At 41.6% G+C, this 17,561-nt stretch overlaps 1 protein-coding gene across 4 annotated transcripts in view; it reads left to right on the forward strand.

The window, feature by feature from the left end:
• Positions 1-17,561, forward strand: part of NTPCR (nucleoside-triphosphatase, cancer-related) — a 473,959-nt gene that overhangs the window by 380,347 nt on the left and 76,051 nt on the right. For 2 of the 4 annotated variants that reach the window (XM_044076963.1, XM_044076984.1), the window contains exon 5: positions 9,827-9,985. The exons of 1 other annotated variant lie outside the window; for it this stretch is intronic. In XM_044076963.1, coding sequence (XP_043932898.1) covers positions 9,827-9,946 — 120 coding nt within the window. In that variant the 3' untranslated portion in view covers positions 9,947-9,985. The remainder of the gene's footprint in view (positions 1-9,826; positions 9,986-17,561) is intronic. One more of the 4 variants, XM_044076973.1, reaches the window with a different exon arrangement.

A 17,561-nucleotide genomic window follows, 5' to 3' on the forward strand; every position in this document is an offset into this window, starting at 1 on the left:
AAACCTTCTAAGTCCTCCAGGCAGTCGGCTCCAGGGTCTGAGCCGTCCTCCGGAGGTTCAAAGACCGTTTTAACGGTTCAACCATCGGCTCCGACCGGAGCCGATGATTCTAGACCTACTACACATACTGTGTCCTCGGCTCCGGCTGGAGCCGAGACAGACAAGTCTAAGTCGGTTCCGACACTCTTGTCGGAACCGATTACAAGGAAGAGGTCCAGGTCTCCTTCTATCAGCTCCGTTCATTCGGCTCCAGCCTCACCACTCTTGTCCAAACAGAGCCATAGGTCACACTCCTCTAGGTCCTCCAGACTTTCGGACCATGATTTGCAGAGGGTGGTGAGTAGGCTTCTTAAGTCCGAGGCACTGGCCCAGATGTTACACAGCCCGACTCAACAGTCGATGGCTGCCCCTGTTCCATTAGACATTCCTCCTCTGACTCTATCGAGTTTGGAACCGGTGCTGCTCGGAGCCGAGACTGTGGGAGCGTCGGAACCGATACCTTTCCTTTCGGCGCCATCGTCTCCTCCGATCTCCTCCTTGGAGGGATCTCGGCGCTGGACTTCCCTCGTCGGCTCCGAGGGGGCGAGTGGCATCGGACCCTTGTCCAACCCCGCTCTCCCTCTCGGTGCTTCGGCGCTGGTTAGTTCGGCTCCGGAGCCATCCTTGTCAGTGCCGGGGGAGGTTTTCAGCTCTTCGGAGCGGAGACCTCTGGCCCTGCCCGATAGGGGTGCCTTTGAGGTCATGAGGAAATCCTGAATCAGAGGGGGAATTGGCCAGCCCTTAACCCTTCAGAGGACGAATCAGTGTACCTTGAGGTGTTTGGTTCTCGACCTTCCACCTCCTGGGTGCCCCTCCCTTTGACCCACTCATGGAAGTGGTGGCGAGGAAGGCTTGGACGGCTCCTGACTCGGTGGAACCCACCCCTAGGAGGCCGGCCAAATTTATCACTGCCCCCAAAGACAAGGAGTTTTTGTCCAAAGGTGTCTCTGTGGATGCCATGGTGGTGGCTGCTGCCACCAAGAAGGAATTAGCAGATCCTTCAGTGCCTGTTCATCCTCCTAATAAGGAATCTAGGACCATGGACAGGTACAGTAAGTGGATGTTTTCATCAGCGACCTTTTCTATGTGTTCGCTGAATTACCTGTGTCATTTCACTCGTCTCCAGAGGGACTTGCTCAAGGAAATGAGTGAAGTGTTGAAGGACCCATCAGCTGTGGGTTTTCAAGATAGGATGAACTCCCAGCTGGCTACCCTTAATTCAGTGGTTAACTCCTCCATGCGCCTGATTTCGTACGCGGCTGATGGAGCGAGCAGAGCCGCAGGTACGGAGGTGGCTTTACGTCGCCATGCCTGGATGCGGCTATGTAGCTTTGCGGACCCTTTCAAGGCATCTTTCACTAACTCCCCTTTTGACGGATCATCTCTCTTTGGTCCACAAGTGAAGGATACTCTGACAAGGTGCGAGGTAGAAGGTAAGACTCTTTCTGCCGTCGGAGTCCATTTTTCTACCCCTTCTAGGCCTTACCCCAAAGGTCAGAAGGGGGGGAGATGTGGTTCCGCAAGCAACCACAGGGAGTCTTGCCGGACGCACAGAGTCGTTTCCCCTCTAGAGGCAGAGGGGGGAACAGTAATAATAGACACCATCCTAGAGGCAGAGGGAGCCCACAGAATCAGGGTAGTCGAGAAACTTTCTCTGACAAACCCTTTCAGCACCCCTGAGGTGTTGCCCGACTGTCCATCTTCGGAGGCAGTTGGGGGAAGATTATCTCTGTACCCAAAAGCCTGGCTTTCCCTTACTCAAGACAAGTGGGTACAGTCTATCATATCCGAAGGCTACAGAATCCCTTTCATTCGCATCCCAAAACAGTCCGGAAAATCCCTTCCAGACGTTCCACCCAGTCAAAGGGAACAAGCAGCACTAGAAATTTCAAAGCTGCTAGCAAAAAGAGCCATTCAACCAGTTCCAGCAGACCAACAAGGATCCGGAATTTACTCCAAATTCTTTTTGGTTCCAAAGAAAACAGGGGACTGGAGACCCATTTTGGATCTCAGCAACTTGAACAAGTTTGTCAAGAAAGCAAAATTTCGGATGGTCACGCTGCAGTCCCTCCTGCCTTTTTTGGGCCAGGACAACTGGATGTGCTCCATAGATCTCCAGGATGCGTACTATCACATCAAAGTGAACAGACGATCCAGGAGATTTTTCCGCTTCAGGCTAGGGGCCAGTCATTTTCAGTTCAGGGCCCTGCCCTTTGGTCTCACTACAGCCCCCCCAGTGTTCACCAAATGCATGGCAGTGGTCACCGCTCATTTGAGGGACCAGGGATTCCAGGTGTTTCCGTATTTAGACGACTGGATCCTGACTGCCACCACCAGGCATCTACTTCTCTTAGCCAGAGACTACACCTTACGAACCTGTCAGGCTCTAGGCATCTCGGTAAATTACGAAAAGTCTGTCTTGTCGCCTTGTCAATCTATTACTTTTATAGGCGCAAGATTAGACACAGTGAGTCTGTCAGCCAGACTCACAGAACAAAGAGTAGCAGACATTCACAAGCAGGTTTCCCTTCTCTTACGACAAAACAAGATCAAGGTCAGACTGGTGTTGAAAGTCCTAGGGGCTATGGCGGTGGCTATTCCTCTCCTCCCCTTAGCCCGCTTTTACATGAGGATCCTACAGTGGATGCTTTTCACTCAGTGGTCTTTTCAACTTCTACCAATGTCCCACACTATCAGCATAACTCAGTCATGCAGGAATCATCTTCTATGGTGGGTCACATCCCCCCAACTTCTTCTAGGAAGACCATTCACCCCCCCGCCCCCGGCTACAACTCTGACAATGGACGCCTCCCTGATAGGGTGGGGGGGCATTACCAGGGCAGGACAGTCCAGGGCACGTGGCAGCCGATCAAGTGCCACTTGCACATAAATGTTCTAGAGATGAGAGCAGTTCTTCTAGCGTTGCAAGCCCTTCAAGACTCTCTTCCCAAGGGAACTATAGCAATTCAGACAGACAATATGTCCGTAGTGTGGTACATCAACAAACAAGGCGGAACCAAATCTTAATCCTTATGTCGAGAAGCACTCAGACTGTGGCAATGGGCGATCTCGTCTCAGCGCTTCCTGATAGCAACGCACATTCCCGGCAAGTCCAATGTGATAGCAGACAGATTGAGCAGAGCAATCCTCATGCCTCACGAGTGGTCTCTGAAGAAATCAGTATTGGAAGAAGTTTTTCGAACTTGGGGCCATCCTTGCTGCGATCTTTTTGCCACTCCCCAAAACAGCAAGTGTACCAAGTTTTTCACCCTCTTTCCCTACCAGGTCATTCCATCAGAGACGCTCTAGCTCACGATTGGCCTCCGGGGCTCCTGTATGCCTTTCCCACCTTCCCACTGATACCTCAGCTGATTCGGAAAGCCATTGCTCTGAAGGCCTTAATGATCCTCATTGCCCCTTATTGGCCTCGACAAGTTTGGTTTCCCTTTCTTCATCGTTACCTTTTGGCGCAACCATGGCATCTGGACCCAGTTCCAGATCTATTGATCCATCAATCGGGTCAACTGCACCAATCCCTTTCTTCTCTGAACCTCACAACGTGGTTCCTCCAATTCCAGGCTTCCCTTAATATCTCACTCAGTTAGAGATATTTTGATAGCGTCTCATAAGTCTTCTACCCGGAAGATTTATGGTAGCAAATGGAAATGTTTCTCTTTATGGGCAGTGTCCAAGAATATAGACCCCTTTACTGCTCCTATTCAGTCCATTCTTGATTTCCTAGCTGAGCTTTTCCAAGCAGGCTCTTCTCCTTCTACTATCAGGGTTCAATTGGCGGCTATATCTAATTTTCATGTGGGAGTGTCAGTCAACTATCATGTCCCACAAACTCTGTAAAGCCTTTCTGAAAAGGAGTCTTTCTTCTTAAGCCCCCTGTTAAGGATCCACCTCCTCCATGGGATCTGAACTTGGTTCTAGCATCTTTGACTCTACCCCCCTTTGAACCTGCAGCTTCATGTTCTATGAAGTTGCTGTCTTGGAAAATGCTTTTTCTGATAGCCATCACTTTGGCTAGAAGGGTTTCGGAACTTCATGCTCTATGCTGTCGTCCTCCGTATCTAATTTTTCACAAAGATAGAGTTTTCTTGCGTACCAATCCATCTTTTTTGCCTAAAGTGGCCTCTCAAACAAACCTGAATCAAACTATTGATCTTCTAGTTTTTTCCCCAATTATGGCAACAGGTCAGAACAAAAATTGCACTCTTTAGATGTTCATCACCAACTAAGGTATTATTTGGACAGGACTAAACAGTTCAGAAAAACAGACCAACTGTTTGTTTCCTATGCGGAAGGCAAGATGGGTCTTCCAGTCTCTAAAGTGTCACTTTCGAGATGGCTTACTTCTACAATTACCTATGTTTATGAGATCAGACACCAACAATTGCCCTCTAAGCCTAGAGCTCACTCTACAAGGGCATTAGCCACATCCATAGCCTTTCAGGATAGGCTTCCTATTGATTCTACTTGTTCAGCAGCAACTTGGGCTTCACCTCATACCTTCATTTCTCATTACAAGTTGGACATAGCCTCCAGAGACCGTGCCAACTTTGGTTCCACTGTTCTCAAGAGTCTGTTCCAATAGGCCACCCGGGACAAGGTGCTAGGGACGAGGTCCCATCCAGCAAGAATGAAGGCGAGATAGACAACTTAACATTAAGAAGTTATGTACCTACCATAACGTTCCATGTTAGTTGTCTTCTTCTCGCCTTCTTTCTTAAGGCCCCTCCTTCCCCCTAGCCTGGACAGACCTAGAGGAGATTATTTGTGACCTCTCTAATCCTTTCTCCCACTGTTTTACCACCTCTATATTTTTCCTCTGTTAGGTTTAAGTCACCTCACAGTCAGCCCTATAGAGGTGGATTACCCTTCTCCATGTTGGAGCTTTTTTTTTTCTTGCTTGGCCTAGCTTTCAAATGAGATCTGAGGAGTTACCGCCTAGCATTGTGGGATATGGGGGAGCCTCGAGCCGGTGGAATTAGCTCTCGAGCTTTAGTATTGGCCGAGTCGGCTCCGAACCTATCCAGCAAGAAAGAAGGCGAGAAGAAGACAACTAACATGGAACGTTATGGTAGGTACATAACTTCTTATTATGAATGTGTCTTGGAATTGTAATTTAAACCATATTGTGGATGATCATTTCAGTATGTGATTGAGTCAGTTTGGGTGAGAATCTTGTTGACCTTTTGAGGGTAACCATTATTGTTATGGAAATCTGCATGTATCTTTAGCAGGAACATGGTCCATCTTTTTTTTCTGATCATTTCTTCAATACTCAAGAATATGGCTCTGAGTTGAGTTGGAAAGATGAAGTACAGTTGGCAGACTGGAACATATTCAATGATTATGAAATGGGATAATTTTTGCCTGGGTATGTAATATTTGGATGAATCTGGGTGTAAATGTTTCAGTGTAGCTGCTTTGTGATGCAGCCTGTATGAAACTTAACACTGCATCATAATTTGTACACATGTAAATAATAATTTCAGGTTGATGACTTGTGTTATTTTCATCAGAAAGCAGTATCATGTTGATCAGTTTAGCTTTAAGATGCATTGTATTGCTAGGAATTTTTTTTCTAGTTTCTTATTGCTGTTTAGTTAAGCTTTCAGATTTAGTACACAGCAGAAGGTTTAAACAAACATTAAAACACAATCAGTTCCAGGGAGGTAAATATTGTGTGAAGAAATAGCCAGGGAATTGTTATAGCTAGGCTTGTATAGGCCCTAGGGCTGATAGCCTAGCACCAACCTATGCATCTGAGTCCAGGAATCATCATTAGTATGCTTTGTGACAGTTTCCTGAAGGTTAAAACACTGTTAATAGAGCAGCTTGTATCTAGCCCTGGTGTTTTGTATGCATAAAGTTTAATTTGACAGATAGTTCATGATTTTCAAGTAGGGCATTTTTATTAGCCCCTAAAGGCTCTATGAAGAGTTTGTCCAAAAAAGAAATGTAAAACCATTGTGGTTTGGAAAAATCATTAAGGTGTTGAGCCAGTGGGTGTCTGAGGATTTTTAATTCAATTTCAGACAAGTGTTGTGCAATGCATCTCTCTAGTTCAGTAATGGTCTTCCCCACATAAAAGATATTGCAAGACTTGTAGTGCCCCTGGTAAGCCACATTCTCGCTTTTGCAATTTCTTGGGATTGTATTACTGTAGAGTTTAATAGTTCTGGGGCACTGGATATGAACAAAATCACTCGTTAAGGGGCAATATCTATGGTCAGAGGGAATGGGCCCATTTTGAGTGCCTCTAGAATTGAGTTGCATTTTCCCATTTACGTTCAATGAAATCCTGACGTTTTTTAGCCCAATTGAAGGTGAAGCTAGAGCCTATTCTTAGAATTTCCCTAACTGTCTGTTGTCCTGTGTTATAACCTGTTTATCGATGATGGCATCCCCGATTTGTTGGTAGTCTTGGGTGTGAGGGTTGTTTTCCTTTTCTAGCCTCTGTGGTGGGGTCCACAGTGTAGCCTCTGAAGCCTCTGTTTAGCCTAGCTTCTGGGCCTTGTGGAGATAAGTCATTGCTGTGATGGACTATAGAATGACATAGAGTATTCTCCTTTGAGTACCCTCTAGCTATAAAGTTATTTTGTAGGTTAGTGAGGTTGTTGGTGAAAGCTTTGAATTCTTTTGAAACTCTGGCTAACCTTGCAACTTGTGACTTAACCACATTAAGTTTAGTAGGGTGCATGCTGTTGAAGTTCAATAGGGTGTTTACTTTGGTTGGTTTCCTATAGATATCAAAGTAACATGTGTTGACATTGGGTTCTTTTGAAGTGGTAAGCTACAAAAAGCTAATGGAGGTGGGACTATGATGGGCATTGAACCTCAAAAATGAGGTTGACATGTTGATGTACTCAAAGAAACTGGTGTAATCTGCTCACACAACCATCTCATAAGATGAAAATATTGTCAAAAAAATAGTAATAGCATCTTATACTAAACTATAAACTACTTTCTAAATATACAAAATAAACACTCCAGTAACCCCCAAACGTTCTGGCATGCAATAAACTCTGTACTAAAACCTGGTAAAACATCCTCACCAGCTCCCACCTCCACCATATAGCGATATAGCCTCCCAATTTAATCACCACTTTATTGAATCCATTAAATCACTATCAGCTCAACTATCCAAAATTAGCTACTCATCCATACCAACAACTCCTAACAACTCACCTCCCTTTACATTCTCTCCTGTCCCAACCTCAACAATAAAAATACCTCTTAGAACTTAAACCCACTACTCTTGCAGGAGATGGTATACCTGCTCATTTAATGGCTGCCGATTCTCTATCCTACCCAGTCTCAATTGTAATCAACTGCTCCATACAGGAATTCCACATCCCTCAACTATGGAAAATCTCTTACATTATTCCCCTTCATAAGGGTAGGAATTCCTATGATTTCTCTATCTCCCCATAGCCATTCTGTCTCCTTTATCAAAGATACTTGAGAAATGCATACACTCTCGGGTCATGCATTTCCTAGACTTTAACAATCTCTTCTCCTCTACACAACATGTTTTCCACCCACACCACAGCACAACTTCAGCCTTTCTCTCTTACACAAACCTGGTTAACCAACATAGAAATAACAACATATTAATATCTGCTATATTCCTGGACCTCTCTAAAGCATTTGACATGGTTTCCCACTCCATTCTAATAGATACTCTTACCTCTCTATCCTTTGCCCCTAACACTTTTGCATGGTTTAAAAACTATCAGACCAACAACAAGCTGTCCAGTGGCAAGGAGTTATATCATCTCTCCTCCTAACTACCATTGGTGTACCTCAAGGTTCCATACTCGGTCCACTCCTCTTTTCTGTCTTTACCAATAATCTACATACCTCCTCCTTACAGGCTTCACTCATACAGTATCCAGACGATTCCACCCTGATCTGCTCCACCCCAAATCTCACTACCCTACAGCATCTCACCCAGGAATCTTTTACCTCAGTAGAAAGGTGGATCACAGATATTCAACTTATCTTAAATCCCAACAAAACAAAACTACTTCTATTTACCCCAAACAAATCAAAAACACTCCACTCTCCTCCTTCTCTATCTCCTCCAGTAATGGAACTATCATTTCACCCTCTCTCCACACCAAGCTGCTTGGCATTGAAATAGATAACCTACACTTTGACATCCATATCTCTCAAACTATTAAAAAGGTACACAAAAAATGGGGTCCCTATACAGACAAAAAGACTTTCTATCAGATCAAGCTCAGGTCACCCAAGCTCAAACCCTTCTTTCCGCACTCATGTATGCAGTGCCTATTCTCACCTATGTAAGAAAATCTGAACTGGAGAAACTTGAGTCGTGTTATAACAAAATCACCAAGTTTGTAAAAAAATTCCCTCTTTAGAGCACACCATTGTATACCACTTAGGCAACTTCAGTGGCTTGAGCTCCCACCGTTATTAACCTACCACCAACTAGTCATAGCTTATAACAACCTAAAATATCCTGAAAAAAAACTCTAGCCCTTAGATAACTACTGACTGACTATATTCCAAATCGACCACTCCACTGTGCCAATAAATCACTCCTTTCTATCTCCACAGTCAACAACACAGCTGGTAAAGCTCTATTTTCTCACAGTGTAGCAAAAAGTTGAGAAATGCATACTTCTGCACCTAATACCAAACAATTCAAAAACTCCCTTAAGGCTCATCTTATTAGCTCTTGGCTATGTCCATGTGTTAATTAATCCTAGTGTATGCTACCACCATCTTTATCTCTTCTCTCCAATTATCAGACCCTCAGTAAAAATGGAATTAACAAATGGTATCCCTTGACATTTGGAAATGTTGTTGTGATCTCTGTCTGTATATTTTGATGACTAACTTAATGTTCACTTGTATATATTGCTGATATGATCTTTCTTTGCATACTGTTCTATTATGCACAAAATACTGCTCAATAACAAAGTCTTTAATGTACATTATGTATTGTTATTATTGTCTGTTTTATTAATAAAGTGGAGCTTTTCTCCCCGGGCCTCCATTGCAAATGGACCTCGTCCAGTCCGACCATCTCGGTTAACAAATGTAAAATAAATAAATAAATAAAATATGGTCTTGTAACCCTAAATGGTACATGGTCTTCTTTTCCACCTCCTGTTTACCAATGTCTGTGTTAGCCAGACTTGGTGCCATGGTGTCCCCCATTGCTATACCTGTGTCCTTCTTGTAAAAATGGTCATTGAACTTAAAATAATTGTTGCTGAGCAGTGTGTGGCGGAGTTTTGACAGGAACTCCACTTCACTTAGGAGGGTAGCCCAATTTTTTTTTCATAACCTTCCACAACTGATTGGGTAGATAATTGATGTGGAAGCACAGTGTGTAGTGCTTCCACATCTATTGTCATCTATTGTTGACTGGACTGCCAGGTTCTTGATCTTTTTCTGAAAATCTAAAGTGTGCTATACAAAGGAATAGTTCCTTGCTGCCAAAGGTTTAAGCTGAACTTCTAGGTTAATGGAAGTAGGCTCAGTAATTGATCTCTCTCTTGCCACTTTTGTTCTGTATGGGGAGCTAGACATTTTTATGCACTTTTGAGATTTCAAAAAAAGGAGATATGTTGGGGTAGTATACTGTGAGAAATTCTAAAAAACTTTTTCTCAAAAGCCCATTTTCTTTGAGGGATTTCAATATGTAGTAGATATCACCTTATGCAGAATGGATCCTGTCCACATCAAACTGGCTGTAGTAAGGGCTACCATCCAGTTTTTATGTATCTTTTGATTGTAGACCTCTACATCTGTCACAAAAAATCACTCCCCCATTGGCCTTCATTATTGTTCTGGCTATTTGCTTGCTGAGAGCCTTAAGGAGCAAAATCTCACTTCTGTCTTCCTGACTGGGGAATGAAGCACAAGAAAGCCATGGAACGTCTAACAGGGTAATGTAGTAAGTTAGATTTTTTTCTTTTATTAATATTTACCTGTTTTACCTTGTCTTTTACTCTATTATGTTATGATACAAAGAGTCCAGGATATGTTTTTATACTTTTTCTGTACTGATAATGTTTGTCAGGTTTGGTATACATCTTCCTTTCATGTTATGTCTTTTATGCAAGACTTTAAGTGGTATGCAAAGCCTTGAACTGTGAGTAACAAGCTTTTCATCAAAAGGCAAAAAGGAAAAAAAAAGTTTTTTTTATTTTAGTTATGCTTAAATATTTCAGTTGCACTTGCAGTGACCTGTGTGGTGATATTTCTTTGCACTTTTCTGCTTTTTTCCATATTGTAGCCAAAAATTTATGTTTGCATTTTTTTTGTTTGCTCTGAGTTGTAGCTTAATTTACTGTTGTGGAAAGATTGTGTTTCTACAATGTATTGCACTTCTATCTCCATAAGTCAAATTACTTGTAAAAGCTTCCTGTTTGTATTTTAAACCCTGCTGAGCCTTAGTCTTTTATTTTTATTCATAGTTGTGACACAACTGTGAACTACTGACATTGTGAGCCTTATTCTAGTCATTTATTGCTGCATTTTTCCATAAAGCGTTACTGGTGAATTTCTGCATAGTCTCGTTCCTTAAAGTATACTAGAATCACAGAAGTGAGAGTATCATTTTTTTCTGCTCCAGGATTTTTGCTTCAATTTTGCAGTTGCTGATATTTCAGTTTTATTCCTACAGTTTTATATTCTGCTCATGATTTATCTGCTTAAAGTTACATTCTAATACCTTTCTGTTTCCCTATTTGTGTCTGCCCTATCCCCTCACTAAGATATCAAGCTAAAGTTTCTGAAATTCTAACCTGCCTGGATTCATTGACTTATAACTCAGAGAAGTTGCATTCCAGTGCCTTTCTGTTCCCCTGTTCCTTGTGTCTACCTTACCTCCCACTGAGACATTAAGTTAAAGTTTTTAAAAGAGCTCCAATATTGGTTTTATTTGATTGGATCTTTCTCTAGTTTGCCTGCTTCTTCTTAGAAGTTTTTCCCATTTTTTTTTCTGTCATGGTTTTATAAGGCTGTGTCTCTGGCCTCTGCTCCTTATGGTAGTCTTATTTCCAAAGTCTCTCCCTCCCTCTTTATTGCCTTTGTCTGTTGTATAAACTATTTAAGTACTCATCCCACTCATTGTTTTCCATAGAGCCATCCTAGAAAGCAAATTTTGCCTTATAGAATGGTGCATAAAAATGTATCCTGTAAAGCTGTAACTGTAGTGCAAATGCACAAATACCTTGAGTGACAACAAGCTTAGAGCAGCTAGTTGGGTGTTCAAGTGGCAATACCTATACATTTAGTAGATTTCAATATTGTGCAAACATTAAAGTTAGTAGAGGTTAGTACTGTTTAGCATAATCTGCTCCAGTAAAGCACCCTTACTAGTCTGCACCAACAAAGTACTGTTAGCCTTGTAACCCTCATTATACCACCCCTTTGTAGAGCACCAGACAAGGGACTGGACAGCATGGTTATGCAATTTTCTAACTTCCCTGTATCCATTTTGTTTGATATGAGCATCTTTAGACAATGTAGCAATTGTCTCATATTCATCGACAACCACAGACATAGTACTTAACACTCTGACACTAGAAGCTAAACTCTCACATACAAATGCACATCAGGTTGTTGAAATCACGTATCCAACACCCACATCACATAGTACACAACACACACACAGACCAACTTACACTGAGGCACTTAAAAGCAATCTTCCTAAACAAAAGAGATTGCCTAGATGGCACATTGGCAAAGCTATGCCTCAGCAAGCCCGAAGGCAGTCAGGAAAAAAAAACGACTAACACCACACGTACAGTCACACTCAGTGGAACCCCAAACATTAAGCCCCTCAGGTAAGCAAACACACTTCCAGGACACTCATCCTATGGGACTCTATTGTAAGACATATGATGCCCCTCTAACCAAGTTGAAAAGGGAGAAGATAACAGTTAGTTGCTTATTTGGCAGCAGGATCTGCCAAATCAAGCACACACTCAAGTCATTAGACCCCAGGTATCTGTATGATTCCATCATAGTCCATATAGGTGTAAATGACCTGAGACATATGTAGAATATGAAGAGAGAGATTATGGAGCTCTCAGACTGTGTTTTAGGCTGTATACCAGCCTATTACCATCACTGAGTATGATGCCACGGTATGAGCAAAGGAGAATTGATTTTAACAATTGACTGTCTTTCTGGTGGCATTCTAAGGGAATCCAGTATTTGTCCACTTGAGAGAACATGGTTAACAAACCACATTGCTTTGCCAAGGATGATCTGCACCTGTCCCATCTTGGCTTTTGAATACTATCTAAAAATTTATCGACCCTCATAGTGCCTTTTTTAGGCAATACCAAATTGACAAACCTACCAGCAAGCATAGCAAAATCAAGTCAACTGAACCTCAAGGAGTTACTACACAATGCTAGGAGCCAAAATAAAAAAAAAAACTACACTCCATTCAAGTCCTCCTCTCACTCCAGAATATAGACATCTGTGCAGTTATGGAGACGTGGTTTGAAACAGTCAAGATTTTCCTGACAATGCAAAGTTGCAGTGCGTTTCACACTTTTAGATCAGTAGCTGTAGCTGCACAGACAAGGGCTACAAGTGGAGATCTGTGTATGTGTGTGTGTGTGTGTGTGTGTGTGTGTGTGTGTGTGTGTGTGTGTGTATGTATATATATGTGTATATATATATATATATATATATATATATATATATATATAAATATTCACACACACACACACATATATATATATATATATATATATATATATATATATATATATATACACATACATACATATAGATATATAAAATCAGTAATAAGCATATCTCAAGGTTAGTCAACCAGCATGATGCACTGGAGTTCCTCCATACACATCACCATAAACAAAAATCCTGTACCATATCCTAGCCAGCTATAGGTCATCCACCATGTCCCAAGAAGCTTACAGTGCATACTTGGACCTACTGAGACACTTACCGTCCAACCTTACACCCCACTCATTGGAGACTTTAAATACCCCTCTATAGACTGTGAGGCCACCTCCCCAAAGAGTCTGGTCACCAGTGGAGTCCCTCAGGGCTCTTGCTAGGCCTGCTTCACTTTGGCATCTACTTTTCAGAGGTAAAAGCCAATGTCAAAGGACTTTGGCTAACCAAGTTTGCAGATGACTATAAACTGGGAGCAGTCACTGAATCTCCTCAAGATAAGAGCACCCTTCAGGAAGGTCTAACACAGAGAAACGCTTGGGCCAAAGCTAAGAAATACATTACGGTACCTTTTGTGAGGTCAGCCACCCTGGATGACCACATCATCAGTAAAACACATCTAAAAGTTGATTAAGTAGGGAGGGATCTGGGCACTCTTGTAGGCAGCCTTCAACCAACATGTGTCCAAGGTAGTAAGAAAATCCTTCTGTGTTACTTATAAGTAAAGTAAGGGCATGACATCTAGGTCCAGAGAGGTCATCATATCATTGTACTCTGCCCTCATCAGACCCATCATAGAGTATAATGGCCTCTTCATTATGTACCTGACCAGGGACATGCAGCAACTGGAACATCCACATAGATTTCTTACCAAAATAATACAAGGAGTAAACCCAGTATCCTAGCTGATCACCTCAGAGTTCTGAATCTTTACTTGGTATTGTACAGACTACTGAGAGGTGATCTTTTCCTAGTGTACAAGGAATCTGTTTTAATGGACTATTTGCACGTCTGCAAAACACACAGTATCAGAACTTCTAGCTCAAAAGTCCTACATTTTGCTTGCAACATAAACATATTGGTGTAGTACGTATAAAAGACCATATATAAGTCTTCCTTTCAAATTTCATTTTGAAAATTTCAGACAACAATAACATACCTATTTTTACTAATACAGTTATTGTCTTCTATATTATTAAAGTAAACAAATGCAACTAAACAAAACACCAACTACAGGTAAAGAAAACAGCACTTTTTACATATTCTTGGATCACAAACATTACTTACAGTACTATGCATGCATTGTTTAGGTCACGAATGTTATTTATGTTGCCATTTATGAATTTTTAGGTCATTCTGTACTTTTGTAACTGGTGAAAAACACCATGGTTTGGTACAGTATAATATACCTGTATCTATATTTATATCTGTATCTTTTTAATTGTAAAGTATATAGAATTTTTAATTCTGACATAAGAACTTAGCACAAATACATTGGCAGCAGTAGTTTCACCCAGCCTTTTGAGAAGAAATCAAATAACCTTCAGGTGGTAACCAGATGTAATGACAGAGCTGTACCTGTTAGATGTATATAAAAATTAATATTTGTTTTCTATTAAGGCAGTTCACAATAAAAAAAAAATCATTGTTTTATTAGTATATTTAAGTACAGCATACTTAGGAATGCCATTTTACCACCTAAAGTGCACCTCAGTCGTGATTCACAAGCCAAAACAGTGCCAATTTCAGTAGATGAGGTGTGCACCCCACATTATAGGCAGTAACAGAAATGTTGCTGTGACTGGTGAAATAAAAATGATTTTTGCGTGTGGTCTAATGAAGAGTTATTGAACATATAGGTTCATAGGAGGTTACTAGCCTATTTGCCCTAGGGCCTGTATAAGCCTAGCCATTTTATATCATTGTTCCCTTATTGACCAGGTTGTATGGTCTATACTTGCAGCTCGAGTCTATGATGAGCACCAGCTGCCCTTATCCAAGAGGGACATAGTTGACACCCCTGAAGTGAATTTATGGTTTCCCATCCAGTTGTCTGTGTTATGCTTAAATAGGGTCATTGAGGAACTCTGTTTTATGTGACCTGGGAGTTTGTTCCAGAGGAGTAGCAATCTCTGGGAGACATAGCTATCTGTCCAGCATGTCCTGTTAATGTCGCAGACTAGGTTAAGATCCCTAAAGTGAGTGAATCTTGTCCCATTTGACTTGCAGATGTGCAGCATTTCCATTAAGGCAGGGTCTGAGACTGTTCTGTAGGTCAGGCACAAGTCGCCTGTCAGCAGCCTTTAAGATACAGAGTACAGTGACAGGGCCTTCATTCTGTCCATGTAGGTCATATGTTAAGGCCTTTAATTTTATTGGCGAGGAAACCCCTAAGGTCTCTCCAGCTGCTGCAGGTGTCTAGTGAGGTACATACTGAAGGAAATGTGCTCTAATTGTGGTCTGATGAGGAATGAGTACAGGGGAGTTGTTGCACCCTTAGCTCTGGATGTGATGTCCTTACTTATGAGATGTGCAACAAAGAAGGCCTTCCTTACCACTGTGGACACACAGTGATCGAAGTTAAGGTTGCTATCAACCTGTGTTCCCAAATCTCTCACCACGGGACTTTGAGGTAAGGGGGGGTACTGCTAATATTGTAATTTGCAGTGACTTCCCCTTTGCCGAAAGGAATAATAATGCATTTTGTGCATTTAGCTTAAGTCCATGGCTTTGGCACCAGTCATTTGTCTGTCTATGCCCTTTTTGTAGTATGTCAACGTTGTTAGGGGACTCAATGACTGCACCCAGTTTGCAGTCATCGGCAAACTTGGTAAGCCACAGGCCATCTATTTTCGCCTGGACTTCTAAGAAAAAGATTCCAAGCAGTAGGGGGGTCCAGCATAGATCCTTGTGGTACACCAATGGTAACTGGTCTGCTGGTAGAGGTGGAATCTCCAACTTTGACTGTATGCGTTCTGTCGGTGAGCCAGTTGGCTGCCCATCTAATGACACATGGGCTAATTCCCAGTTTTTGTTGAATTTCTCCAAATCTTTTGAGTTTCTAATACCATGATGGAAATGGACCCCATTCCTAAGTCAAAGTACGATTAAAGTCCATGAAATTAGTATTGTTTCAGTCTTTGATGTCAGCCAAAAGTGCTCTTCGCAGCACCTGCAATGTGCCTAATAATGACTTATCCTGCAATTTGTATGGGGTCACATGTATTGGTAACCTATCTAAATACAATTGTAGATTATTTTTTTGTAAGACTCATTGCTCCTACTACTATTGGAACTGTCTGGGTATCTTTCTTCCACATTGCTCTCACTTTTGCCTACAGATCCTGATATTTTATGACTTTTTGTCTCTCTCTACGCAGGACACTGTAGTCAGTGTGTGTGGTGATTTCAATGATCAGTGCTACTTTTGTCTTTTTTCATGGACCACTATATCTGGTTTTCTAGCATCTGTCTTTTAAACTGTTGGTAATGGGTGATCCCATGTGATGTAAACTTCATCATTTTCTATGATGCTTTGTGGCTTATGTTTCCAGTGTTTTTCAGCCACTTCAATACATAACATTTGCACAATCCCCAGTGCAACATTCTTCCCACATTATTATGCCTTTCGGTGTACAGTTCTTCTGCCGTTAATATGTCACAACCAGCAACGAGGTGTGCGACTGTTTCCAGTTTGGTTTTACAAAACCAACATTTGTCTGTTTCTCCCTCATGTTCAGCAGACTTCAGCATGTATGTAGCCCACTATCTTGGGCTGCCAATATTAACCTTTCATCTCATGGTTTGAATTCACCTCCCCTTAACCATTCCTGCATTTGTTTCTGGTCAACATGAGGTTCTTCCAGAAGTCTTCTATACTTGCAACTATATTTATGCATTTTCCACATTTCATGCTTTCTCATCTAGTCTTTCACCTTATATTCTTTCTTTTGTTCTTTTTTTTGGCACATTTAGTTGCTGCCTGATTTTTATCTACTTCTGGTTTGATTTCCATTTGTGCTTGATGCCGATTTGCTTCTGCTAGATTAAGCAGAATAGTCATTGTAGAATTTATTCTCCTCATGTTTCAAAACTTTCACTACGTTTGGGTCTTGTGAGGACAGCAGATATGTGTGGAGTCCCACGATTGCAGATCTATACATGTAATCAATTTCAGGGAGGGCCATCTCTCCATCCGAACGGGGATTATATAGTCTTAGTATGCACTGATTTTTATAAATCATCTGGTGAACATAAAGCATCCTTCTTGTTTTCCTGTCTAATCTAGCTAACACATTTTGGGGCCAGTCAATCACACCAAAACTGTTAGGATAGGAAGAGCAAATTGGTTTATAGATTGGATTTTGTTCCTAGATGTCAACACTGTTTTTCAGGATTAATTTAAGTCTTCTAAAGTATTCCTTACTAAGTTTTATTCTCATTTGTTCGTGTTTTATTGCTGATCCTTAATCAGTATTTGTATACTCCCTCTTGCTCAAGTTGTTTTATATCACATTATTGTCCCAAACTGATGTTTTCCCGGTGCTGCAGTTTTCCTGCTTTAAAAGTTGCTTTTGCACATTTATCAAGACCAAATGACATTCTTTTATCATCTGAAAAAGTTTTGACAACTTGTAGTTGTATTTTCAGTTCCTCATCTGATGAGCTATGCAGTTTTAAATCATCGACAATGAGAAGATGAGAATTCTTTACATTTTATTGTTTTCTAGGAGCCAAATTATGGCCATAGCCTAAGCTGTTAAGTAGACAGCTTAATGGGTTAAGGGCAGGGCAGAATAGCAGCAGTGACA

The sequence above is a fragment of the Protopterus annectens genome, chromosome 1.part1 (genome assembly GCF_019279795.1).
Source record: "Protopterus annectens isolate FY-2018-M chromosome 1.part1, PAN1.0, whole genome shotgun sequence".
NCBI lineage: Eukaryota > Metazoa > Chordata > Ceratodontiformes > Protopteridae > Protopterus > Protopterus annectens.